The following is a 26,503-nucleotide window of genomic DNA, read 5'->3' as shown; positions in this document are numbered from 1 at the left end:
TCATGCTCCGCAGCCGAAAGCGCGAGCGTGGCGCTGTGGGGGAGCCCGAGAACGTTGGGCCAAGCAGCACTTCAGTGAAGCGAGCCCATGCCGCCGTCGCCGGCTCGTCTGATGATCCCTCTTCTTCGACTGGCGCAATGAAGCCGCGGGACGTCAACATGACATCCGAGAGAGGCTGTGGCAAAGAGGCTTTAAAGCCTCACCCTCCGCCGACGAATGTAAGGGCCCCTGCTGGTTCCACTGCTCCCCAAACAGTGCAGCGGCTACACTGCTCGAACAACAGGACGGCTCGTGCTGCGGTGGCCTCGTCACTAGGTAGCAGCACTAGCGCTTCCACCTGCACCAACGACTCGGTGAAATTGGCATCCTCGACTTCTGCTCGCGCGTTGCCGGGGCGCAGCGGTCTCCAGCAGCCGCTGCGGCCGCCACTTTCGCGTTTTGCTCCGTCAAGCGCCCCAAGGGGCGCGCCGCTGCCACCGGACAGAGCTCGTGCCGCTGCTGGCGTTCGCAGCCCCGTAGATCATGCCGCCACAGGCGCGAGCACACCCTCTACGGCAGGCTCCAAGGGCGGCAACGCTGCCTCGCTGTCAGACCCGTCTCCCAGCGACTCCGAGGCGCGGCTGCGGGCTACGTGGCGCGAAAAGCGCGAGAAGCTCGAGGGTGAGCTGCAGGTGCTGGCGCACTACTCGCATAACCTGGCGGTGGAGACGCAGGCGGTACAGGACGCCATTGAGGGCATGCTTACTGAGTTCGAGGATGAGAAGCGGCGAGTAGCGATGCGGCATGCTGCCACGGTGGCGCGCTACCAAGGCTTTATGAGCGCACTACGCGGCCGCGAGGAGGTGTGTCTGACAGCGACGCAGCAAGCGCTGGATCGCCTCCGCCGCTCTCGAGAGACTGTGACACAACTGCAGCGTGAACAGGAGGCAGCGCAGAATGCTATCATCTCGGCGACAGACGAACGCAATCGGCTGGAGAAGCGGCTGGCGAGCGCACAGAGCGCGGCGACGGAGCGCGCAATAACCCTTCAGCAGCTTCAGCAAGAGGAGGATCGCATGAAGGATGCGACGTATGGCCTCAGTGGGAATGTGAAGGAGTTGGTATTAGAGATGGAGCAACTCCGCCAAGAGAGGCACCGTGTCGAGGTGCAGTGGATGGAGGCCGAGGTCGCCCGGCGAGAGTTGTACTCACTCTGCGAGGAGCTCAAAGGCTCCATTCGGGTCTACTGTCGTGTGAAAGGCGCTGCCCTGCCGGCAGACCCGCCATGCCCAAGCGGCGGCACCGTGTGCCACAAGTCTTCGGCACGAAAGGCCATGGAGCCGTCAAAAACAGATGATACGAGCACCTGCGGGGTAGAGAGTGCTGAGTCTACTGACGTTGCATCTGCTGCGGTGCCTCCTCTTTGCCGGCTGTCGAGCCGCCACGGCTCGCTTGAGTCCTCTCTCTCAGCGGGCGTCCCAGCGCTCACGAGCGCCCCCACAAGTACCTCAGGGGCAGCGGCGGCAACAGCAGACGCCCGGCGCAATGCCGCTGGTGGCGTGATACGCAGCGGTCGCTCTACGACAAGATCAAGCTTGGTCGCGGCAAGCGCCATGGAGGACGGTGAGGCCGACTCCACAGCAGGCGAGGGAGTGATGCCCGTCTTCACCTTCCCAGATCGGGATGAGGCAGGTGACCTCAGCAACGCTAACCGAAAAGGGGGGGAGGAGAGCGGTCTACTCCGAGTGCATGGAGTACCGCTGACGGTGACAGCCTTTGACGCTATGACGACTTGTACCCCTCTTGCGACGCCACTTCTTGGCACTTTACCAGCGCAGAGCGAGAAAGCGGAGGAGGGGCAAGCTGCCGCCGCTGGTCTGCCGCTCGGGCGCGGGCGATCCATTACCATTCACCAGACGCGCTCCAACGCCACCTCGACAGGCCTCAGCAGTTTCACAGAGACATTCACCTACGACAAAGTTTACACGGGTGCGGCTTCACAGGCGGAGGTGTACCATGATGTCGAGCCACTTGTGCGCAACGCCGTCGACGGCTACCGTGTGTGCATTTTTGCGTATGGGCAAACAGGCAGCGGCAAGACCTTCACGATGGAGGGTGACGTGCGAGGCAGGCCGGAGTTGTACGGCGTCACTCCCCGTGCTCTTCAGACGATACTGCAGCGGCAAGTGGAGCTCTCCCGAGAGGGCTGGAGGTATGAGCTCTCTTGCACGTTTATCGAAATCTACAACGATGTCATCCGAGACCTATTTCAGAGCGGGTCCGCCCGATACGAGGCGGTGATGCAGCAGCAGCAACAGCAGCAGACAGCCATGACCGCATCCGCCTCCTCTGCTGCGTACCACACAATCAAACACAACGGGGACTGCACACACGTCACCAATGTGACGGAGCGAAATATATCGAGCATGGACGATTTCTTGCAGCTCTACACGCACGCAATACTGCAGCGGAGCACTGCGAAGACAGACCTAAACGGTGCCTCCTCGCGCTCGCACTGCGTCTTCACCTTGCACATTTCCGGCACCAACGAGACGATCCGTCAGCGCAGCGACGGGGTGCTCTGCCTCGTCGACCTCGCAGGCAGCGAGCGCGTCAACGACAGCGGCGTGCAGGGAAAGCAGTTCAAGGAGGCGGTGAACATCAACCGTTCTCTATTAGACCTCGGCAAGTGCATCCGCGCGCTGCGCTGCGGGGCGGTGGTTCCGTGGCGCAACTGCAAGCTGACGTATCTCCTCCAGAATTACCTCGGCGCCAAAGGCGGGAAGATACTGATGATTGTGACGGTTTCCAGTGGAAGGGCTCACGCTTGGGAGAGCTTGAACTCACTGCGGTTTGCGGCACGCGTGCAGGAAACGTACATAGGAACGTCTGTGAAGCGCGTGTCAAGCATGTAGGCACCTGCCGCTTCTCCTCCCCTCGCCCTCCTCCCGCTTCCCCTTCTTACCGCCGCTGCCGTTCCGTACGAGAACGGGGGAGGGGAGGGGCGCGTGCGTATTCGTTTTTTTTTTGTTTCTCTCTCTCCATCTCTCCCGGACAGCATCATCGTGCTCACCATTCGCTTCATCTTAGATCTCTTCTTCCGCCCCTCCCCCCTCTCTATCCCTCTCCCCCTCTACTCTCTCGCTCACGTGCTGCGCCGGTCTACTCCAGTTCTGTTGACGCCTTCTTTCCTGCCAGCTGTGATGCTCTCAGCATCCACGTGCTATTTCTACCGCTCTGTGCGACGCTTCAGCAGCAGTGCTGCACGTCTGCTGCTTCCAGGCCGCCCGCTATCCCATAGACTACGGCTTCGGTGACGTCTCTAGAAGGTCCCCCTCCCCCCAGTGCTTGAGGTGAAGGACGGACTCGCATGATGAGAAGGCAAAGTCTCGCACGCACACCCCTGCTGTGGCGTATACGTGCGCTCGTTGGCAACTCTGCCTCGAAACTTGTCAACCTCCTATCCTCCCCCCTTTTCGGCGCTCTCTGTCTCTCTTACGCTTGAACCTACACGCAACTCTTTGGCTCGCCGTCTCGTGTGTGTGTGTGGCCTTCTCCACGTTTTCGCATGCCGTGAACGTCAAAGGAGGAGCCCCGCCAACAGATTTTTTCGCACATATACACACGCACAGATATCAAGCTGCCCGGGACGCGAAAGCATGTCCGTCACTCTTCCCGAGTCTCATCCGGAGCACCCGTTCAACCTCATCCCGGAGCTCTGCCGGACGTTTTACAGCCTCGGTTGGGCCACCGGCACGGGCGGCGGCATCTCCATCAAGATGGGCGACCGCTACTACGTCGCCCCCAGCGGCGTGCAGAAGGAGCGAATCCAGCCGACTGAAATTTTTGTTCTGAATGCCAGCCAAGACGTCGTCGAGGAGCCGCGCACGAGGGAGAAGCAGCTCAAGATGTCGGAATGCACACCCCTTTTCTTCAACGCGTACAGGTTGCGTAACGCCGGGGCGTGCCTGCACACGCACTCGGTGAACTGCGTTCTCATCAGCCTCCTGTGCGACCGTGAGTTCCGCATTTCGCACGTTGAGATGATTAAGGGGATCACAAACAACATGACGCAGAAAGCGCTCGGCTTCCGCGATACACTCGTCGTGCCAATCATCGAGAACACTGACTTTGAGAAGGACCTGACGGCTTCCATGGCTGAGTGCATGCAGCGGTACCCCGAGTCGTGTGCGGTGCTCGTGCGCCGGCACGGCATGTACGTATGGGCCGACACCTGGCAGAAGGCCAAGGGCGCTGTGGAGTGTATCGACTACTTGATGGGCCTGGCCATCAAGATGAGGACACTGGGCCTGGAGTGGGAGCCGAAGTCCGTCTAACGGTGGTTTCGAGCAACGCAGTGTTGTGGTGCGGCACCCCATACACGCGCGCACTTGCCTTTCGAACGGACGCGCGCATGCATGTGCGTATATGCGTGTAAAAGGGTGCTGCTGTGACGGCGGTGGAAGCACACACACACACACACCTATGCCAGTGAAAGGGGGAGAGAGAAGACTGTTGTGCGCTACACGTGATGGACCTGTCTTGACGAGAGATAGAGAGCACGAAAAAACTTTTCACTTTGCCCGCCTCTCCTTCACTTCCCTCATTCTGTCTGACAGGCACGAGCGTTGGTGCTGCTCCCATCATCGAGAAATGGATCGCATGCTTGCCGGCCATCACGTGCGAACGCTCTGGTAACAGAGGTGCACGATATCACATCTGCGTGCGGTTAAGCGATGTGTTACATTAGCGAAGCAGGAACAACCCCCCTCCCCCCACATGCCAAAAGGCGGCTGAGGTCCACCTGGTGATGAGTTCTGCGAGAGAGGGAGAGACCCACCGGGAGAAAAGAGTGTGGGCGAGGAGAAGGCGTTGTGGCGGTGGCACACACACACACACACACACGCACACGCACGCTGGCGACGATGGGCGAGCTCAAGTGCCTGCTTATGTGTCTGTGTGTGTGCGTGTGCACTTGTGAGGTGGGTGCTGCCTCGTCTGCAGCTGCGTCGCCGTTGCGTTTGCTGTTACCTCCCTCGTCCTGGCTGCTGCTGCTGCTGCTCTTCCTTCCTACGCCCCTCTTGCCGCCTCGCTACTGGGCCTTCTCTGCCCACCTGACGTTTCGCTCGCCTCCTGCACGCCTGCCCGCACACGCAGGCTCGCACGGGGCGTACCCCATAGCGATCATTTCCTCCTGCCTAAGGATCCGTACCAGTGGCACACAATCTGAGACGTCGCGGCCAACACATCTAAGCGCGAGGGGGCTGACGAAGCAGCAGCAGAACCGCCAGCCGCCCTCCCCACCAGGAGGACTCCCCCATTGACCGCCCCAGCTTAGCTCTCTCTGTCTGTCTCGTAGTGTCTGAGTGCGTTTTGGCTTTTTTTTCGTGAAGCGAAGGCGCTGTAGGGTGAGGCGGAGAAGCTGTCGCCGGCGGCCATGGAGGACGTGGATGCCTTCTTGGCCAGCTTGGACCAGTTCTCATCCCCAACCATCGATGCTGGCATCCAACGGCAGCAGGAGCTTCAGAGCGGAACAGCGGCAGCGCCGAGCGCGTCACCGACTTCAGCAGCGCAAGGCGGCACTCATCGTCCTCATCGTCGCCAGCCACGAGACAGTAGCACAGGTGCATCGCGTCATCCCGAGACGTTGCAAGTGTCGCTTCTCTCGAACTCGGGCGACCACACGGGTGGAAATGACCGCGCTTCACAGCCGTCCGCAGCCTCACCGGCAACGGCGGCGCCTGCGCTCGCGTCTTCGCTCGCGCATAATCGAATACGAAGCCGCTCACCGCAGACGTGGTGGTGTGCTAGGTGCACAGCGGAGAACACGTCCCAGATGCAGAGCTGCGCGTGTTGCCATCGTCGTTGCCACCGCGCAGAGGAGCCCCAGACGCTGCTAACGTCGTCGAGAGCGCCTCCATTTTCGGTCTCGCCGGCGTGCCCTCGCACGACAATGCCAGGGTCGTCTTCTGAGGCCTTCTTCACTACTGCACCTGAAAATGCGTACGGTCTTGAGCTTGGTAGCGGCCTCGCGACCCACGGCAGCGGTGCCGCGCACGGGGGTGGGCCACGCTGGGATTCAGTCGTCCCTGCGGGGCCAGGCGAGGTTTCGTGCCCTCGGTGCACCTTCCTTAACTCGTCCTCAAGGCGTACCTGCGAAATGTGCGACGGTGCGCTGCCCTCATCGCCGCTGGCGACTGCTACGGCGGCTTCCGATCCCTTTCCAGCCGACGTGAAGGACGGCGGTGCTTCTTTGGTAAGGGCGCCCCCCCCGGATGCCATGTACCGCGGCACGCGGTCTGGCCTCAGCGCGGCCGTCGCTGCAGCAGTGCCGCCCACGGCTCTCGCCGGCTTTGGAGGCGCCCGTCGGCTGCTGTGCGAAGGTTCGCCCGCATACCAATCGCCACCTGCACCCGAATCGGCGACCTCTGTTGTCAGCGCCACTGCATCGCGTGTGGCGCTGCAGGCGGCGGCCAGGGAGGCTTCTTCTTCCTCTCCTGTTGAGCTGGGCAGCCGCAGCACTTCGTCTTCGGCCTTGTCTTCCTCTGAAAGCGGCGACGATAATGAGGAGAGCGAGGAAGAGCGGAGTAGCGAGGAAGAGGCGGCGGCGCATGACGCCGCTGACCACCGCGAACTCGTTCGCTTTCTGGAGACGCTGCAATCGGTAAAGTTCGATGCGCTGCCATGCGCCGCTGTTCCCGCGTCGATGCGGGCACGTGCAGAGCTGCGCCCCTTTCAACTCCAGGCACTGCACTGGCTGCTCTCGCGTGAGCAGCACCAACTGAACCACGCTCGCGCGCCGGTCGAGGACACCGGCTCACTTATCCTGAAGGATAAGGCAATCAGCGCCTTTGAAAACGACACCGAGAGGTGTGCGGATTCGGAGGATGACGTGACCTACGCTGGGAGCGGCTGCACTGTGGGCGGGGGAAGCCGTGGCGAAGACGGTGCTCTGACGAATGGTGCCCACTTTGCTGCTGAGAATCGCTGCTTGGCAGCGCCCTCCTCTTCTCCTTCGACAACGGCGTCGCGCCCTCCTTGTGCAGCTGTGGCCTCTTGCACTCCTGACAGCGGCGCAGAGGACGATGCTAGCATGTCCATCAGAGGGCAGGAGATGGCGCGCACCGTGCGCGGTGGTGTGTTCGCCGACTACATGGGGCTAGGCAAGACCCGCACGCTGATCGCGTTGTGCGAGACGACGCGGGCGCCTCGAGTCGATCGCGTGACCGGCTCCTTAGTCGAGTCCACAGCGACCCTCATTGTTTGCCCAACTTCACTCCTGGAGCAGTGGGTGAGTGAGATACACCGCTGCGTGGAGCGACCTGCCTCTGCGCCGCTGCGCATTCTTGTCTACTATGGAGCTCGCAAGCGCCGCCTCAGCCTCTTCCAGGTGGCACAATCCTACGACTACGTTCTGACCACGTACAAGACGCTTTCTCACAAGCAGTCGCCCGTCTCCGACATTCGCCCGACACATACGACGAGTCGGGCAGCGAAGAGCGGAGGCGCGGCGTCTGTGATGGCGTTTAACCTATCCGACACCGACGATGCCGTCGCGGTAGCGTCTGGCCACGCCAGCGCCGCCACGTACGATGTTGACCGGCGGCTGCAGACAGAGGTGGACAAACTGTTCATGATCCGCTGGAGTCGCATCATCCTGGACGAAGCCCATTACATGCGCAACATGCGCACCCAGCAGAGTCGCGCGTGCCTCAAGCTCAGTGGCGTTTGTCGTTGGGTGGTGACGGCGACACCAGTGCAGAACAGTCTCAACGACCTCTACCCGCTCCTCCGCTTCCTGGACGTGCCGCACTTCAGCTCTCTTGCATGGTGGAACAGCGAGATTGTGCGCTACTACAACCTCGACCCTCTCCATCCGCGCCCCGTGACGGCGCTCAGCATCCTGTTCGGCTCCATCTTGCTCCGTCGGACGCCAGACTCTATCGTGGATGGGAGGCCCATACTCGAACTGCCGCCGAAGCAGATGATAACCCACACGATACGGCTGTCGCGCGAGGAGATGCGCTTCTATCAGTCGATCCACGCCAATGCAACACAGAAGCTGAACGCGCTGCGTGACCGCGACGTGTACGCGACCCGAACACCGCTGACGACCTTCACAACTGCCTTTGAAATGCTTATGCGCTGCCGGCAAACGTGCCTGCACCCGTACATCGTCGTCGCAGCACTCCGTCGCTGCCACCGGCTGCCGGGCGCAGAGGCCGAGTGCGGTACCACCGCTGCGTTGCGCGGGCCTGACTGCGCTTCCGCAACCGCCAAGAACGCGGGTGGTGAGGCGGCACGGCAGCAGCGGGAGGATGATCAGCGGACGGCACGCGCCATCGACGCGTTCATCGACGGCGTGGTCCTCCGCCGGCTGCGGACCGTTAAAGCCGGCGAGTTTTTCCAGTCTCTCGTCGAGGAGATCAGGCAGCAAAAGCTGGATTCACGCGAGTGCATTATCTGCCTCGACACAGTGAACCGTCCTGCTATTCTTCCCTGCGCACACGTCTTCTGCGTGGAGTGCATCACGCACGCTTTGCAGGCGACGCGGCGGTGCCCTCTATGCAAGCGGAGCGCGAAGCCGTCAGAGCTGCTACTGGTGCCGGTGGAGCTTCTAGACCCTGCATCGCAGCAGCCACAGGAGTCTGCTGGCGGTGTTGACGGCCGTGAGAGTGCGGCCGAGTCGGCGCCAGAAGTGCCGCTGAATTCGGATCTAACGGACATGAGCAACTGGAGCCTGCAGCTCAGTTCGAAAACGCAGTACCTGATCAACACTATCCGCTCTCTGCCAGCAGACGACAAGGTGGTGGTGTTCAGCGCCTTTCTGGTTTACCTTCGCTACGCGCAGCACTGGCTACAGGCGGCTGGGGTGTCGTGCGCGATTTATAGCGGGTCGATGTCGATGAAACAAAAGCATTCTTTACTGAAGCTCTTTGGCGACGCGAGCCAGCCAGCATCGCCGCGTGTCCTTCTCGCTACAACAAGCAGCTGCGGCGTAGGGCTGAACCTGACCTGTGCCAACCACTGCTTCCTGATGGAGCCGTCGTGGAACCCTGGCACAGAGGAGCAGGCGCTCAACCGAATTCATCGTATTGGCCAAACTAAGCCGGTCACCATCACAAAGCTCATTGCTGAGGGAACCGTTGAGCAGAACATCAGCCAGCTGTGTGAGCGGAAACGCGCGCTGAGCACGTACTGCTTTCACAACGGCGAAACGGGCGCAACTGCTGCTGACGGCGGCGGAAGCCGGGACGGGCGGCTGCGCACAGCCGACTTATTGGAGCTGTTTGCACCGGAGGAGTCGAGTGAGAGCAGCGACGATGACGACAGCAGTGAGGAGGACGAAGCGGACGCGGAGGAATAGAACTGGGCCAGCGGCAAGGGCGTTGGTGGGCTCGACTACTGCAGCTGCCCATCTCTCAGTGCGCGCGCCCTTTCTCTCTCCCTTTCTCTTCCACCACGGTACCTTCACACGCGGGCGCGTCCCTTTGCCCTCCTCGGGTGGCGGCCGCTCGTACGTCCGGCCCGCCTCACCCGACAAAGGCGCGAGGACGAAAAACGAAAGGGAGGAACATCCACCACGCACCAAACGCAGGTATGTACACACACACACTCGTTTCTGCGATCCGTGGCGCGCGGTGATCGGCATGCGTCGTCTTGGGTACGAAGAAGTGCCCTCTCCCCTCCCTCATCTCTTCTCCTCTCCAGTATCTGCTGAGGCGCGGCAGGCTCGGGCCAAAGAAGCAAACGTTTAGCTCACTTCCGCCTGTGCAGGAAATGATGAGAGGGCGTGCGGTGGTGTTGTACGTGTGTCGGTGCGTGCGCGTCTGTGATTCCATTCGTCGCGCACTTTCTGAGCGGCGCCAGGCGATCTCTCCGCGCCCCCTCTCGCTACCCCCGATCTCTATCTTGCTGCGCCTGGTGTACTCTTTTTTGCTCAGCCCCAGCGCTGCGCTTTCGAGGAGGGCTCATAAACCTGTCTCTCGCTCTCCTGTTGCTGATGCGGCCTTTCGCGCGCTCGGCCTCTCGCCAGGGCAAATCTTGTCAACCGCCTCCGCTGGCGATCCAGCCTCTGCAGTGTTGACGGGCCCTTGTGTGCTCTTTGGGTGCCTTTCGAGGAGAACGAGCCGATTACACCTCAAGCTCGCCTCACCCTCCCTTCCCTCTCTTCACAAGTGCTCTCCCTCTGCATCTTCCTGCTCCTTCGTGACGGCGTGTGCCTCGCTCTACTTGCCCGTGCTGCGCTCCAGCAGCATTTACGCCCCCCCCCCACCATCACCATTAGCACCTCGAGACTTACATACTTCATAGTGGTTCACAGTGACATCGGCCCAACACCGGCATTCACTCACTCACGCGTAAGCCCATACAGATCTACAAGTGCTGACACACGCACATCAGCTCAGACACGCACACGCATAAATAACGCATTGCGAAGGTGCACCAGCCAGCGAAAGAATCCACGTTCATAGAAAGACCTCTCGACTTCCATCGACGACAGACACACACCCCCAACACACACAAACACAGTTGGTCACCTCGAAAGGGGCGACTTGGCGCAGATTACCAGCAGCACCCACGGCACAGCAGACCACTGCCATCTCTCTTTCTATCTCTACCGCCTCATCTCAAACGCACCTGGCTTCCTCTCGCTGCAGTCCGACCCCCCCCCCCCCCCCCCACGTTTCCACCGCCCTACAGAAGCGTACAGTGGTCGAGATGCAGCAGCCAGGCATCCACCAGATCCAGCCCATCGACTCCCTCACTCCGTTCCTCGGCGGCAAGTGGTGGATACGGGCCCGCGTTACGGACAAGACCGACATTCGCACGTGGAACAAACCGACGTCGCAGGGAAAGCTCTTCTCCTTCACTCTCATCGATGAGTCCGCCGCGATTCGGGCGACCGTCTTCAACGACGCTGTGGACATCTTCGAGCCGCTCATTGTTAACGGACAAGTTTACTACTTCAGCGGCGGGCAGGTGAAGAGTGCGAACCGCCGTTTCAGCAACGTGAACAACGACTACGAGCTCACCTTCGACCGCAGCTCGGAGATGATGCTGGCGCGGCAGGACACGTTGACGGCGGCGCTGCCGATGCAGCGCTACAACTTTGTGCCGATCGAACTTCTGAAACAGCGCGAGGTCGGGTCCCTTGTCGACGTGCTGGGCGTCGTTCTAAAGGTGGACGAGGTGTCTTCCATTACACAAAAGTCAACGGGCCGCGAGCTGCTGAAGCGAAATGTCATGATGGGCGACATGACGGCAGCTGTGGACGTCACCTTGTGGAATGAGGAGGCAAGGGCCTGGGGCTACCCGGTCGGCACCGTCGTGGCGATGCGGCAGCTCAAGGTCGGTAGTTTCGACGGCGTGACTCTGTCGTCCACCTATCAGACGAAGATCGATGTCAACCCCACAGACCTGCCGGATGTCAAGAAACTCGCGACATGGTATGTGTCGACCGGTGGCGCGAACGTGGCGTCGTTGTCGTCGCAGGGTCTCGGCACGGCGGGCGGCGCCGGTGGCGAGAGCGACCGAGGCCGCAAGTACCTGGACGAGATCCAGTCGGAGGGTATTGGCAGGGGCCCGAAGCCCGAGTATGTCGATGTCCGCTGCGTTCCCATCTACTTCAAGCAGGATGCGCAGTGGTACAACGCGTGCCCGACGTGCAACAAGAAAGTAACCGAGGAGGGTGCGCAGGGAGATCGCTTCCGCTGCGAGAAGTGCGACAGGACCGTCACGCCAACGCAGCGCTATCTCGTCTCCATCCAGGTCACAGACAACGTGTCTCAGGCGTGGCTGACGCTGTTCAACGAGGCCGGAATTGAGTTCTTTGGCATGGAAGCGGCGGAGCTGAAGCGGCGTGCGCAGGAGGACCCTCTCTACATCGCGAAGCTGGCACAGGGCCGCATGAATCGACCAGTTGTGCTGCGCCTGCGCGTGAAAGAGGAGACCAACTCGAACGCTATTACCGGCGAGGAGTCGGACCGGCTGCGCATGTCGGTGGTGCGCATCTCTGAGTTCATGCCAATCGCCGGCACCTCTGAGGAGACGCGCCGCCGCCTCGCGCAGAACCTCCGCACGGAGTGCGACGAGATCCTCCGCCTCATCGAGGCGTACATTTGAGCTTCCCCAAGGCGCCAGGAACGCCTGACGAGCACGCGGCCACAGAGCTGCTCGCATATACTCACCGCCCACTCATCGAGGGCTGGCGTACACGGCGCGGAAAGACAATCGCCTCGTAGAGCGAACGCGTTCGCTCTGGTGCGGGCGCATGCGTGCCCTCATATCTGCGCGCACGTGGGCACCTCATTAGAGAGGGAGAGAGACCTTTCTCAGAATTGTTTGTGCTTTGACCTGTGCCTCTTCGGCTGTCTTTTGCGCTGCCTTACCACACTTTGGATGAGTTGCCGCATCGTCATCGTCATCGTCGTCTTGTATTTTGTCCGCCTTAATGGCTCACTGTTACACACACACACACACGTCCACCCGTCTGTCCCTGCAGCATACCTTCTCTCTCTTTCTCTCTGTGTGCCCAGCTGCACGCTTCCTCATTTCTTTTCTGGTCTGAGAGGAGGTGTGAGAGAGGAGGGCACGCTGGCCATCATTGGCTTCGTTCTGCTTCCTCTGGCGCCTCTGGCCGTGGAGGCTGCTATCGCTCGAGGCTTCGCCGCAGATGACGTTAAGGCAATCGATAGCGAGCCTTCAAGCCATCGAAGCCGGAAAGGGGATCGGGTAGCGTGTGCGGCCAGTATTTGACGCAGAAAAAAAATGTGTGTGTGTGTGGGGGGGAGAGAATAGAAATACTTTAGGGGCAGTTCCGAAGGTGTAACAGCGCGTTGGAGCAAAGGCGAGACGGATGGGTGCATGATAGGCTGGCGCTCCTCGCTCTTCGAGCTCTGCCGTATCATGACGTCGATTTGCCGCTTCGGTCGAAGGCGGCAGTGCCCGGCACGCACGTGTTGGTGGGCTAGACGAGTGTATGCACTGAGGCCCTCCGGCTGACTCGCCCTGCCTGTGAAGAGGCGGGCGCTCTGTCGTTTGGGTGTACCTGTTTGCTTGAGCGCCTCGCTTCATGCCTATCCTAATTCCTCCACTGCGCTGCCGGCATGGCCCATCTGACTCCATGCAGGCGTACGAATACCGCCACGGACTGAATGTGGGCGGCTTCTTCGATGCCCTTGTGCTCGTGGATTGTGTGTCGACTGGCGCCGTTTCCTTTGCATGCGCACGGAGTCCGCCCAAACTCATCTCTCGCCCCCTTCCCAACGCTTCTGGTGACTCTCTCGGCGTTTCCCCCCTTGCGCGACACTGCCCTCTCTCCACACACACACACACATGCTCGTGCCACCATGCGGCATCGAATCGGGCGGACGATCGTCTCAGTTTTCTCCTCCTTTTTTTTTGCTGCTTCAGAGGCCGAAGAGAGTACAACGTTCATACTGGCGAGCAGGAGCGCAGTAGACGGGCACCCCTTACCGAACAGAGCTGCGTAAGCTTAGTGAACGGTGCAGAGGTGGCATCCAAGAGATATTGCTCCAGACGCGGCTTGGGGAAATCGCCAACATCGAAACGGAGCGTTGCGCGGACGCGCGCGAGAAAATTGCAAGCGCCACCGCACGGCGCGGAGTGCACTGAGACGGACGCAAAAGAAGCGAGGCGATTATTATCAGCTCCTTTCTTTTGAGCTACACGTTCGATTCCCACGCTGCAGAAGGCTTCTCCACCCCCCTGCTCAGACCCTACTCGGCAGATTGTGGACGACGCACAGTGGCACGTCTCCTTCTTCCCTTTCCGCCCCTCTGCTCAAGCGTCTGCGTGCGCGCATTAGTTCGGGCGAGTGGGTGTGCGTTTGTCAGGAGCATAGCGGACAGAAAGCATTGAGCCGGACGCGTTAGACATTCGGACTCGACTGAAGCGCAAAACAGCAACGGTCGGCCACGGCGTGCGTCAGCTCGAACACAGCAACCGCATCGTCGCGGCATCCGTTTGAGGTGGAGGAGCAGGAGGGGACGGGGCCTTGACCACCTGCCCTCTTTTTGTGGCTATTCTTGTGGACAGCATTGAGGTCGACATCGCTCGTGTGCTCAGCATGATGATCCGGAAGCTGCCTACATTTCTCTCCTCAGACGGCTCACTGCGCTGTAAGGCAGGCCTTCTCGCGCATTCGCGGAGCATTCAGCGCGGCTGGCTGGTGGGTCCGTCGGCGAATACGATGGCGCCCGCCGGCGCCTCTGCGGTGAGGATGGCTGCCGCCGCCTCCTCCTCCCTGGTGAACGCGCGCCGGCTCCATTTCTCCTGCTCCCGCACCTGCATGGATGACGCCTCCAGTGCGGCAGGGCCGCAGCAACAGCCGATACCGACACCCGGCGCACCGGCGGGCGCCTCCTCTGCCGCTGCTAACGGTAGCGAGAGCGCTCTGGATGTCGCCATGCGCGTCAACAAGATGAAAAAGGCTCACCAGAGCGCCGGTGCGGGTGTGAGCAAGAGGGAAGTCGAGGAGGAGGCGTGGCGCGCATTGAACTCGCTGACCGAAGATCAAATCGACAAGGCAGAGGGAAAGGCGGTCTCGCTGCTTCTGAACGCATGGGCGTACTTTGCTAAGTACTGGGCGAAGGGCAAGGATGGCCCGCTGTGAGGGGGACGTCTATGCCTGTATGTGTAGGGGTGGCGTGTGTGCGTGTGTGTGTGTAGTGACGTGTACAGACTTCGTGCTCATCTAAACGAGTGAAACAGAGAGGGTAAAGCGAAAAAAGAAAGAAAGGGTGACAGGTGGGCGCCGCGCTCCGTTGACGACGTGCGAGTTGAGGCCGTGCTGAAGAGGGGATGAGAGGCGATCGAGGGGAGAGGAGGGGGGAGAAGGCCTGCTGCGGCGCACGTCCACGGTCTACACCTCTTAGTGAGGACGCAGATGAGGGAGGTGCGCCGCCAGACCTGTCCCCTCCCCCCTCTTCGCTCAGCCCACTCCTTCGAAGCACAGTCTGTGACCTTTCTGCTTCGATTTCTTTTGTGCTGTTGTGGTCCCCATTCATCCTCCATTTAGGCCATAAAAGGGAGAGGGAGCGATAAGGACGGGGCAGAAGAGGGATGGGGAGCGCAGATAGTTCACCAGCTGAGGTGGAAGGGACACACACGCAGACGCCGCCTTAATGAGGCCGCATCTTGTGCTCTTCCGCCTGCCCCTCTCCCTCTTTCGATCTACCTGCCTTCGCTCAGCCCTGATCACTGATGTTTGCTTCTCGTTGCCGTCATCGCAGTGGTGCTGCCCGCCTTCTTTCCTGTTGAATGCGCCCCCCCGCATTTTTTTCTGGCACTACTGAAGTGCCTTTGCGTTGTCTCCCTCATATCTAACGCCGGAGCGCGACTTCATGGCGGTTTGGCAGCAAAGAGGATCACGCGAGGGGCGCACCGACGGACGCACATAGCACGAAACATAAGCAGAGAGACATGATCGACACATACCAAACACACAGGCAGCTTACCACAACTGTGAGAGGAAGGGAAGGCGAGCGATACGAGATGGGGTAGGAAGAGAGAGGGGAGGGGGTGGGTGCTCCGGCGTGCAGTCTTTTGCACAGCTTCTGCACTTCTTCTCATCACACCCACTCTCCAGCCAACCGGCGCGTTTTCTTTCCCCTCGTAGCCAAAGTCCCCCTCTTTTTTTTTGCAGGTGGTCGCGCCGTTGCGAGCGCATCTGCGAGGAAATCTGTCTTCCCGTACTCTTTGGGCACTGTGTGGTCAAACACACACGGTCGGTCCTTCTCCTGGACACTGCCAAGCACAAGTGTACGCGCGCTCTCTGCCTTGGCAAGACACCATCTACCGCTTCCCCTCTCCTCCCTCCTTCCACCTCCCTCTTCTTCCCCCCGTCACCCAATTCGTTCGGACCGATGCCAACACATGGTGCTCTCTTCCCTTTTGGCCTTTTTTTTGCATGGCGTAAGCAGTAGGAGCACCACGCCGCTGCACGTGGCATCTACCTCGTGATCGTTGGCGCACTCGCTCGCCTCTTTCCTCAGAGAGAGCATTTTGGGATTTGTTCAGACTGTACTTCACAGCCCCGCCGCTTGCCTCGCTCGTCTCTCAGGAGTTGGCGGTGGATACGGCGAAGGAGGATGGGGATCAGCGACAGCGTCCAGAGCGTGTGCATGCACAGATTTACTGGCACTGACGTATAGACACGGACATACGTAATTGTCTGTACGATCGAAGTAAGCACGTGGGAAAGCTTACAAGACGTATCTGCCCCTATACACAGAGGCAGGGGTGGGGGAGTGGGAGTGCAGTTGCGTGTGAGACCCTCTTCACCTTCCCATTCTTCTCCTCTCTTTACGAATCGAATCTTCCGCCCGTCACTCAGCGGATTTGGTGTGACAGCGGCGAGGCGGACATCGTCATCAGGAGGAGGGCTTGCTCCTGGATGTCGAGGTTATGGGCGCCACTCTCTCACTGTCACTGTCACTCCCTTTCCGTTCCACATTCCGTCTCTCTCTCTCGTGGTGGTGTTGTGTGTGGGCAGGTGGGCGGGCGGCTCCCTGCATCTCCCTGATAAGCTTAAGTAGAAGGAGCGATACCTCGAGGCTCACATACCTCCCGTGGCGTCGGCGCATACGGGGCACCAGCGCGAGCGGAGAAAGGCGTGGGGCTTGCTGCGGGACTGAGCAGTGCGCAGTCTGTGCGTTGATCACCGATTCGTGCGCGCTCAACCCTCTACGCCCTGCGCACCAGTTGTCCGCATCCAGCATACGTACTGTTGCCGCTGCTGTGCTTTTTTGGCAGGCTGCTGAAGCGCCTCTTTCTGTGTCTGTGCGTGTGTGCGTGTGTGTGTTTGTCTTCACCGCTGCGCTGCGTCATCTGCGCAGTGGACCGTGGCGCACACATATCGAGCGAGACGCACAGCCAGCCTCCGCCCTCCCTTTCCCTTTTCCTCTTCTCCCCCCTCCCTCCCTCCCCCCGTGTGCCGTATGAGGTCACCTTCTTCGTGTATGCCTGCCGTTGGCACTCGACACGGACTTCGACAAGTGGGGGAGGTCGGTGATTCGGCCAGGCTCTCAAGCTCTCCAGTCAAAGCGGGGCCTGCCTCACCGCAGATCGTGATAAGTTGGCAGCGTGTATCCCTCAAGGTGGGCGGCGGTGCTCGCCATTTTTGGTGGTCTCGAGCGTTTTTGGCTGTCATGGAACACCGCACTTTGTCTCATGAGGTGATGACCATCGCACTTTCTCGTTACTCCCGAAAACGAGCGCTAGGTAGCCTGGTCGAGTCACCACTCTTGCCACTTGTGGATGCTGCACAGTCCCTTTCGCTGCGCTGCTCCCTTTCAAAGCTGTTACTGCGCTCGCTGTTGACCGCCTCAGCCGCTGCTACACCGATGCTCACCTCGACGGGTGCGCGACGGCATGCAGTGCGGGTGCCAGCGAACTGCCAAAAGCACGCAGCCGTGAGAGGCGTAGTGGCACAGCTCTGCTTGCACAATAGCCAAGTCCGGCGATTGCTTGGGACACTGGTTTCTCCTGTTGGCGGGGGCGCGCCAATAGCAAGACGGCACGGTGGCGCTGTGCGTGCGTTCACCACGGCGGCGACGCCGTCTACCTCCGGAGGCATCGGTGTGCCGCCAGCGTCGCCGGAGTCATTTCTGGATCTCAACGAGCTATCCGTGCGTTCGATGCCCAGCGGCAGCAGCAGCGCCGAGAGCGCGTATGCGGTGCGCATACCCGAGAAGAAAGAGGAGCGGCATCGCTTTAGCCGCAAGCGGCGCTGCCATAAACACCGGTTGCAGGGCCTGGGTGGGCAACGCGGGGAAGAACGAAGCGACTTGCGTGGCTCTCTGAAGCAGAGCGAGCAAGGGGTGGCAGCCCGTGGCGAGACGCCGCATCGTGGACAGCCTCCAGCGGAGGGGCAGCGGCACGGGGAGCGCCGGCCGGGCACTTCAACATACAGGCAGACGCACGTCGTACCCTCGCCTGGCCACCATAGTGGCACCGTTAGCTCGGAAGCGTCGTCCTCGGCCACAGGCGACGCTAGCTATGGTCGAGCATGCTCTTCTCGTGCGAGTCAGAGTGAAACCGCAGGCGTGCCGTCTACTCCCGTGAGAGCGGCGGGAGCGGAGGAAGTGCACACGACCTGGAGAGAGCCGGCGAGGCGTCGGGGCCGTGGAGCCGCTAAGGTAGGTTGCCGGAGCGCAGACGGCGGATCCGCGATGGAACAGTCAAGTAGCTCCACATCGTGCGCCCCAGGCGCGCCGCCCTCGCTCGATCGGGCCGCCAAAGTTCTCACAGGAGTGGTGGGAGGAGTGTCAACATCGATGCAGAGCGTGCCAGCTCCCCCTGCAGCGCCGACTCGCGCGCTGTACACGAACGCTGGCGAGCCGGACTGTGCCGCGCTGCGACGACTCGTGGCGTCGCACCACACCTTCCGGGCAAACTATAAAACTCTGCAGAAAAGCGATCGTGTCGCGGTGGCGTTTGAGGGCCTGTGCGCCGAGGCAGTGGCGCGCAGCCAGTTGATCGAGCGTTTGGCCTTGGTGCTGGGCAGCGCTCGCCCGGCAGCGATACCGGTCCGCCTCCTCCTCACAGGCTCCTCCGACAAGGTTGCAGCGGCTGACCCGGTGGTAAAGGCAGCGGTGGCGACCGAGCCATTGCCTGCGAAGGCACTAGCCGTGCTGGAGGTGCCCCTTTCGGTAGTAGATTGGCTCAGAGAGCCCATTATGGTGCCGGAGTTGGGCGAGGAGGCACTCATGGAATCCGTTCACGAGGTCTTGTCGCTTCTGCATGCGGACAAGAACCACGCGAGCGGCTTTGACGCCGCAAGTGGCGCCTCGCCGGCTCCGCTCTATGAGCGTACGACCTGTGAGGCGATGAAGGTGTGGTACGACGCGTGGGGGCGCGGGCAGCACTCTCTCGATGCGGCGACAGGCCCGCCTGAAAGTAGCCATAGCCTTGAGACGCGGCCGCTAACAGCGTCCATGACGCTGTGGCACCGAAGGCAGTGCGCGCTGCACAGTGTGCTGCGCTCTCATTTCACTGAGGGCGGCCGACCGTCCGTTGCCGGTGCGCGGCGGGTTCGCCCGGCAGGCTGCGAGAGCGGCAATACTCGCGACGTACTTCCCATTGAATGTGGCTCTACAGCATCTATGGGCACCAGCCGTTCACTGGCTGAGCCTAACTGGCACGCAGCGCTGCATCCAGGCCGAGTTGTTGAGGAGACCACGCGGGAGCTGCTCCCTTATCTCGTCGAGCTGCTCCAAACACTAAGCATTTTCAAGGCCGCACGCGAGGAGGCGACTATGCAGGCGGAGTACTATGCACTTCTTGAAAGCGCGACAGCAGCGCCGTCAGGATCAGTGGCGGACGCTGCCACCACCGCTCAGGGAACATATTCGAACCTGTCCCTTGTTGCGCGCCGCACTCGTGCATCGCCGTCGGTGGAGCCGCATCCGCAACCCGTACATTGCGATGGCTCAGATCAGTACTTCCGTGACGGCTGCAGTGCGGACGAGGAGTTGTGCACCGCGGCTGAGGGGTACCTCCGGTCTATTTCGAAGGTGGACGAAGTGATATCTCATTCAGATCAGTCGCCGTCAGAGAGTGAGGGTGCGACGCCACTCTACAGCGCTGCCGTGCTGGACATGCTAATGGGTGTTCTGCTGCGCTGCCTTCTTGTCTGCCTCCCAGCGCTCTCTGCGAATGATAGGGGCCGCGTGCTGAAGCAGCTCACGGCCCCTTGGCTGACGGAGGCCCCAGTGGCAAGCGCTCGAGCTGCGTGCTGGTCAACGCTTTTCGGTATCGCCGATCTCCTCTCCAAGGCCCACGCGCCAGTGAGACAGGGGCGTATCGCCGCGATACCATGCGCCATGGTAGGGCCCCGTGGTGGCGGCAATGCGAACTCTGCCCTTTCCCTCACCGCTGATCACAGCGCCGCTTTGAGGATCAATGAAGTGGTACGGGATCTGCGCTCCTTGTGTTGGCCCACGGTGCTGGATCGCCAGTCGAGCATCGTGCAGCACGTCCTGTGCCTCCCGCCAGCGATACCTGCAGCATCTCCCTCGATTTCATCATCGCCGGCATCCGCGCCAGGCCAGCAGCAGCGGCGGCGTCCCTCCACCGTGGCCCTGCATGGTGGCACTGCACACGGGGTGAGCGCATCTTCAGCAGCTGCCGCACATCTGTCGCGCTCCCCAAGGCCTCGTGCCCCTGAATGGAGCGACGTTGTGGCGGTTGCGCGAGGCAGCGAGCGCAGACAGCGACTGGGCTACGAGCTGCTCGTCCTCTTCTTCAGTGCTTTGGAGTGTGGGCAGGCACTCGCGGCAACAGGCCCCGTCACCGACACCGCCGCCGCTGCTGCTGCTGAGGAGAGAAGCTTGCTGAGCCGCCGGTCCGCTGGCAGGTGCCCAGTCAGCACCGCCTGCATCTACACGCTGGACGTCGACCGATTCATGAACGAGCGGATGCGCTGCTTTTCGCCGGTCGGCGGTCTGCTGCCGCTGCTGCGTACGCATTCCTTCTCTGTAACTGGAAGGGGGGCTCCACCGTCTGGCACGCGTGCTGCACTTACGCAACTACTCGCAGAGCAGGCGGTGCACCCATACGGCCTTTCCCGGTTAGTACTCGCCCTCCTTGGCACATTCCTCTTGGAGAGGTGGTCGACCATGCGGCCCCAGCGCGCGCGGCTCCTAGTAGAGGCTCTGCAGCGGGCTGTGGCAGCTCCGGCTGCACTGACATTGCGCTCACTGCTTCTCGGCCCACACCCAGGCACCCGCGCCGGCTCCCTTGCCACGCCATCGTCGGCGCTGCAGTCGGCTGCGCGCTGCTCCGAGTGGCGAGCGGTGGCGTCGGTTATGTCTGTTTTCACTACACGCGCAACCCCGTCTTTCTGGGGCACCATGTGGGACTGCGTTTCTTCTGAACTGAAATCTCTGCCGCTGCAGATGAGGGAGAAGAGGGCGGCGCATGCAAGTGCAGGCGACGTGCAAGGTGGTGATGCCGCGGCTCGTGGGGAGCGGGGCGGGACGAATGGCGGGCAGCATGCATTCTGCCAACAGCTCGAGGAGTTGGCGTCCATGTGCGCTTGGCTCGTTGTCATGGCACCATCGGCCTTCGACGCGCGGGTCACTGGTGCTGGCGCCGCCACCTCAGCTTCTGCCAAGGCGCCTGCGCTGGGATATAGGGAGCGCGTGAAACTGGCGTTCGCGCATTGTGTTAAGAGTCTTCTCGCCGTGTGGACACAAACGGGCGCGAGCGCCGATGCTGCTGAGCGGCTGCTGCTTTTGTTCCCCAAGCACGCCAGCACCGTGATGACACCAGTCGAAATTGCCTCTCTGCAGACAGACAACGTCGGCGCCGTTGCCGAGGTCGCACAGGACGCCAACACGCTGCCGCCAACACAGGAGGAGAGCGTAAAGGGTGAGGTTGTGGAGCTACTTATGGAAATGCTAGAGGCTGCGCAGACGCATGTGTGGACTCGCGCGCTTCGTGGCGCGGTAGAAGTATGGATCGCGAAGACGATTTACATTCAAGCCCACTCGAAAGGGGTCATCCAGGCGGTACCGCTTCCAACAGCAGCGGAGGCATCGGCCTCTGCTCTCGACGAGATGCCTGCCGCCGCAGCACCCAGCCCTGCTGCCGGCGATGACCACCTCACAGGTGAAGCGACGGAAAACGGTGGCACCGACGCATTGACGCTGACAGCATCACGTGACGTGGATTCGGTGCTGCTTGCCTGGTGGCGCTCCATAGCGGAGGAGGACATCGGTCTGCCATCAACGCGCATCCCCCTCGTGCAGGTGTACCGGGTACTTCTGCGCATTGTTGCCACTCGTGGCGCTCTTGCACCATCGCACCCTTTCCAAGCAAAGGCGCACGAGGAAGGCGCCTTTGCTTCTGCGCAGAGCTCAGCGTTGGCGGGCACAGAAATGGACGCAAGCACAGGGGGGAGTGACGGCAAGCCAAGGATGGGTTTGCCCGACAACACGCCAGCTGGGGCGGCAACCAGCGACGCTCTCTTTTCTGCTGCCGAAGTCGTCGTTATTGTACGGGTGCTGAGCAGCATCGCGGCACGTACTTTCTCGACGGCGACTTTGGGCAGCATGATGAAGCGCTCCTGCAGGTGGGATGCGCATGGCAGGGCATCCGCTGCGGGATCCACAGAGAGTGCTGTGGGCGGAGAGGCGACCTCTCGCAGTGGTGAGACAATTATCGATGTGCTCCATCGCGCCGCCGCCTGCGCCACCGCGGTGACAGCGCCGAATTCGGCTCCGTCAAAGGACCAAAGTGTGAGCGGCGGCCCCATCGGCAGCGGCGAAGATGGCAAAGACACCCCTCACACGGCCGGTGTGGAAGAGGAAGCCGTTGACCAGGATCGAGGCGGAGCCGCTGTCCTCTCAGCTCAGAAAGCCGTCCAGCGTATCGAAAAGGCTTTGCTTATCAGCTTAAAAGCGCACAGCGGTGCGCTGCCAGCAGCAACGGTGATGGAGGCAACGTGGCTTGGACTGCTCCCTCTCTCGGCGCTGCAGAGACTTCTTGGCCAGCAAGAGTGGTCTACCACCATCGCAGATCAACCAGACGCCACGCCTCGAGGCCATTCACCCAGCGCGTCGGTGGGCGTCCGCCCAGCAAAGCCTACCGACCTCAGGGCCGGCACAGCAGCGTTGCCGCCTTCACATTTGCCCGGCACCGCCGCCGCCTCACCTGACCCGGCTTTACACCTCGACGGGTCCCTGAGGGAGTCGCCGTCGCTGTGGCTTCGCCAGCTGCACGACGCCGTTGTCGCGAGCTCTCATACGCGCGAGGTTGGCATCTGCCTTGTCTCTTCGATGTACTCCTTCCTAGCCGCCCCACAAAAGGGTGGCTGCATTGATCCGCCTCTCTGTGGGGTGACTCCTCGAGTTCGCGTCCGCACTGCGGGCAATGGTGACTCTGCATCCTGCGACGACACCTCAGTGGCCGTGCCCTCCTGCGCCTCGAGCAGCGCTAACGGTGCAGACGCCCTGTCGCGTCTCCGTGGCTTCTTGACAAGACTGCGCACCAGCTGCGCCGAGGCCGTTGTGCTTCTCCATCAGGCGAGTCGGCAGGGCTCTGATTTTACCGCTCTTCCCGCGAAGGGCGGGGCGATCGCAGATGGCGGTGCAAATGCGAAGGATACGGGCGCATCCCGGGCGGGTGTGGTCGCATCAGCGTCGGCAGCTGCTGCAGAGGCCGACCGCGACGATGGCGATGACGTGGATGTTGGTGTGTCGCGCTCAGCCACGCTGCACGACGGGCATGGGCGACGCTTCTGCCACGTACTGGTCGTGACGAGCGAGCTTCACGAGCGCCTTTTACCATACACAGAGGCGAGCACCTTCGCAGCGGCGGGGCTCCATCTAACCGAGCAGGGTGCTGCCGAGCACACGTTGCCGAACATGCGCATCGGCAAGGACGAGAGAGTGCGCCGCCAGCTGTGGCTTTTGTATAGATCGTTGCTCGACGCGGTGGCTTACTTTGTGCCGTACGGCGAGCACGGCAATGCTGTAGAGGTGATGCAGATGCTAGCCGTCATCACCCGCCGCATGCCATGGCAGCAGTGTGCGCCAGAGCGGCTCGTGCATGCGTTGCCTATTGATAAAGACGGACACTTGCGCGACAATTCCAGCGGCTGGGCAGGGGTCGAAGCAGCGCCGCCGACGAAGCACGGACAAGGCATATTGGCGGCGGCTCCTTCCGCGCCGTTGAGCACGCTAGGCGACGGCAGCGACGAAGGTGCCATGAGTGGTCCCCTGCTTCACTGCTTTCGGGAGCAGGTGGCCCGGCTGATGCCGTACGTGGATGCTGAAGTGCTTCGCTGCACCAAAATGCGGTCGCCCGTTCTGCTGCGCTTGGCGCTGATCGGCGCCGCAAAATCATCTGTCGAGTATGTTTTGCGCAGCACTCCACTCGCCTCCAGGCGATCGACGCTTCGCTGTGAGGAGGCGAGCGCCGTCACCGCCGGCGGCACGCGTTCCGGGGTCGCCTTTGAACCGTCGTCCGCGCGGACGACAGCGAAGATGAGCGCCGTCGAAGCTGCCAGCCCCAGTACCACTAAGGAAGCAGCATCGGACCCTCTGGAGCGCTCTACGCGGCCCCTCTGGTCTCAGGTCCCGCTCGCATCTCTGATGCACCGGCTCGCCATGGATCGGCTCATGATGTCTCGGCATGCGCTTCACTTGTGCACACTTGTCACCAATGCTCCAGAGTTTTCTCTGCTGCTTCTGCCTCTTTCGCACTGGCTACGCGACGCACAAGCGAGGATTTCGTGGGACATGCTGGAGGTGGTGTTCAAGGCTATGGCCGTGGCTGCCGCAAACTTACAGCGGCACAATCAAGCCGAGATGCTACTGCGCGATGCCTATCTACCGCCACCGTCGCCTTCCGCGTCGCCCAGGTCAGATCAGGCGCCAAGTGGCGCCGCTTCCTCGGCAGATCGTGCGAGTCTGGCCGCCTCAGCGGACCGATCCCGGCGGAGTCTGGGCGACGGTGATGCACCGCGGCGCGGCGAACTCGTGCTGCCTCGGCCGTTGAGCGGGGGCTCGTCGCTGCGGGTGGGAGAGGTGAGGTACCCGCTGGGTGGCAATGGTGCGGCGCCAGCACCTTTCTTTCGCTCTGCTGGCGGGCTGACCACCATGTGGAATGCACCATCGCAGCTGCGGCACACTTGGGGTGACCTCGCTCGCCGTCTCCTTCGCGAAGAGGACGATGTAGCCCTGCGCGACTCCTCACTCTGGGTGTCGGCACTATACTGCGGCGCCATGGTGAACTGTGCGGGGACACAGGTGTTTGCGCAGTTGCTGGCGTGCCTCGTCTTCGGCGCCACGACTCCCGAAGCCTCGACGCCGGCCGCCACCACGCGGATTGCGACGCTCGATGTGGTTGGCTGGTCGCTGGTGCTGGAGTCGTGCGGCACGGCGCTGGACCAACGCTATCGACAGTCATATCAGGCGTTGCTGAGAGATGAGTTTGCCGCCTTCCTGAAGCGCGCCGCGGCCTCTGCGCAGGGCGGGGAAGGAGTCGCCTTAGCACCTTCCACCTCCTCTTCGTCACCGTCGACAGTGCCGAGTGTATCGACCGCGGAGCTGTGGCGAGGAGTGCTCGATGACGAGCTCCCCCTCGCAGGGGCCTGGCGCTGTGGCTTGTTGGAAGCCATTCCGCAGCTGTTTGTCGAGGATGCCAAGTTTTGGGGCCTCGTGAAGTGCTGCGTAGAGTCGTGGTGCGCTTTGATAGAACTAGAGCCTGTGGAGCGTGCCGGCGAGATGCCGTCTGCGCAACGGAAGTCCACGTCCGCAGCGCGGCGGTCGTGGGTGACGCAGCTGCATCAGAGCTTCAATTGGGCAGCGCAGTGTGCGGGTCAGCCGTCTCTTGTTTTTACAGATACATGGACGACAATGACCGCTGATGCAGGCACGCACGCAGCGACGGAGTGGATGAAGATGCAGCTGGAGTCGCTTGGGACGAGCGCCGCCTCCGAGACACAATCGACGGAGGTGCCGGCGAGCGCTTTCCCGCCGTCTGGAGAGTAGACTCCTCCCGTCCGCCTCTTGCGAGGCCTTCTCCACCACTTCGAACGGTCTTGACCGCCATGGCGCTGCGTGCTCTGCCACTCGCTCCCCGCGATGGAGCACCACAGTCGCGCGGTGAGACAGCCATTTCGTTCCGTGCGCGCGCTGCCGAAGGAGCCCGACTTGAGGCGCGGGTGACGAAGTGAAAGGTGACGGCGGATCAGAACGGTTAACGCAGTCGCACGTGTCCTAACTGCCCCTGTGCTCACTTGTAGCATCGCTTGCTTGTGCGAATGTAGTGAGGGGCGCCATGCCCTCGCTCACAGACTGGCTCGCGAGGAGGCGGAGGAAGAGGGGGGATGAGAGGGGCTTCGGTCATGCTCCGAAGGAGATGCCAAGGAATAATAAATGCGTCGGCGAAGCGAATGGCTCGCAGAACTTCCTCTCTTCCGATACTTCACACGCCAGCACCAAGACACGCACAGACGCGTGAGACAAGAGGCAGGGCGGTGTGGCCGGGTGAGAGGCACGCGCTCCCTTTGCATGCGTGCTGATATCCTCATATGGTCAGGTGCATGGCTGGCTTACGACTGCCAGCAGGCGCCATCGGCCTATACACATGCTCAGGAATAGTCTTCGACTCTTCCTTTCTACCCCACCCCCTGCGCCGCCTCATGTCGCATCATTCCCACCCATCTTCATCTCTCTTGGCCTTCTCACCTCCCTATACCCTCCCTTTCTTGACACACACACACAAACTGCAAGACAGAGGGGGACATCCATAGACAGAGTGTTGCGATTGCCATCAGGCGGAGGCGACTCGGTGAAACGTGCGCATACCCCTCCTCTTTCCATTCTTGTTTCGCTTCGGGTGAGGCCGACGTGGGAGGAGGGCGAGGAGGAGGAGGAGGAGGATGGGAATGGGAGCATCGCGGGCATCTCTCTCTCTCTCACACACATACACACTTTTTCTCACGCGCTCGTGTGTGCGTTTCGGGCACACTAGCGCACCGTCCGCA

General features: G+C 61.5%; 6 protein-coding genes across 6 annotated transcripts; all 6 read left to right on the top strand.

Moving 5' to 3' along the window:
* Positions 1 to 2: 2 nt before the first annotated feature.
* Positions 3 to 2,894, top strand: LSCM1_03212 (uncharacterized protein; the record flags this gene model as incomplete). The annotated part of the gene is made up of 1 exon (XM_067320762.1): positions 3 to 2,894. The coding sequence occupies one exon, from the start codon at positions 3 to 5 to the stop codon at positions 2,892 to 2,894; it is 2,892 nt and encodes a 963-aa protein (XP_067177372.1).
* Positions 2,895 to 3,638: 744 nt separating this feature from the next.
* On the top strand, positions 3,639 to 4,316 carry LSCM1_03211 (uncharacterized protein; the record flags this gene model as incomplete). The annotated part of the gene is made up of 1 exon (XM_067320761.1): positions 3,639 to 4,316. One exon carries the CDS (start codon positions 3,639 to 3,641, stop codon positions 4,314 to 4,316), a length of 678 nt encoding a protein of 225 aa, XP_067177371.1.
* A 1,100-nt stretch (positions 4,317 to 5,416) lies between these two features.
* On the top strand, positions 5,417 to 9,346 carry LSCM1_03210 (uncharacterized protein; the record flags this gene model as incomplete). The annotated part of the gene is made up of 1 exon (XM_067320760.1): positions 5,417 to 9,346. The coding sequence occupies one exon, from the start codon at positions 5,417 to 5,419 to the stop codon at positions 9,344 to 9,346; it is 3,930 nt and encodes a 1,309-aa protein (XP_067177370.1).
* Positions 9,347 to 10,701: 1,355 nt separating this feature from the next.
* Positions 10,702 to 12,105, top strand: LSCM1_03209 (uncharacterized protein; the record flags this gene model as incomplete). Its single annotated transcript, XM_067320759.1, has 1 exon — positions 10,702 to 12,105. The coding sequence occupies one exon, from the start codon at positions 10,702 to 10,704 to the stop codon at positions 12,103 to 12,105; it is 1,404 nt and encodes a 467-aa protein (XP_067177369.1).
* Positions 12,106 to 14,074: 1,969 nt separating this feature from the next.
* LSCM1_03208 (uncharacterized protein) lies at positions 14,075 to 14,617 on the top strand (the record flags this gene model as incomplete). Its single annotated transcript, XM_067320758.1, has 1 exon — positions 14,075 to 14,617. The coding sequence occupies one exon, from the start codon at positions 14,075 to 14,077 to the stop codon at positions 14,615 to 14,617; it is 543 nt and encodes a 180-aa protein (XP_067177368.1).
* Positions 14,618 to 18,281: 3,664 nt separating this feature from the next.
* LSCM1_03207 (uncharacterized protein) lies at positions 18,282 to 25,505 on the top strand (the record flags this gene model as incomplete). The annotated part of the gene is made up of 1 exon (XM_067320757.1): positions 18,282 to 25,505. The coding sequence occupies one exon, from the start codon at positions 18,282 to 18,284 to the stop codon at positions 25,503 to 25,505; it is 7,224 nt and encodes a 2,407-aa protein (XP_067177367.1).
* Positions 25,506 to 26,503: the final 998 nt, after the last annotated feature.

Source organism: Leishmania martiniquensis, chromosome 28 (assembly GCF_017916325.1).
Source record: "Leishmania martiniquensis isolate LSCM1 chromosome 28, whole genome shotgun sequence".
Classification (NCBI taxonomy): Eukaryota; Euglenozoa; class Kinetoplastea; order Trypanosomatida; family Trypanosomatidae; genus Leishmania; species Leishmania martiniquensis.
This window is presented reverse-complemented; position numbering and strand designations above follow the sequence as displayed.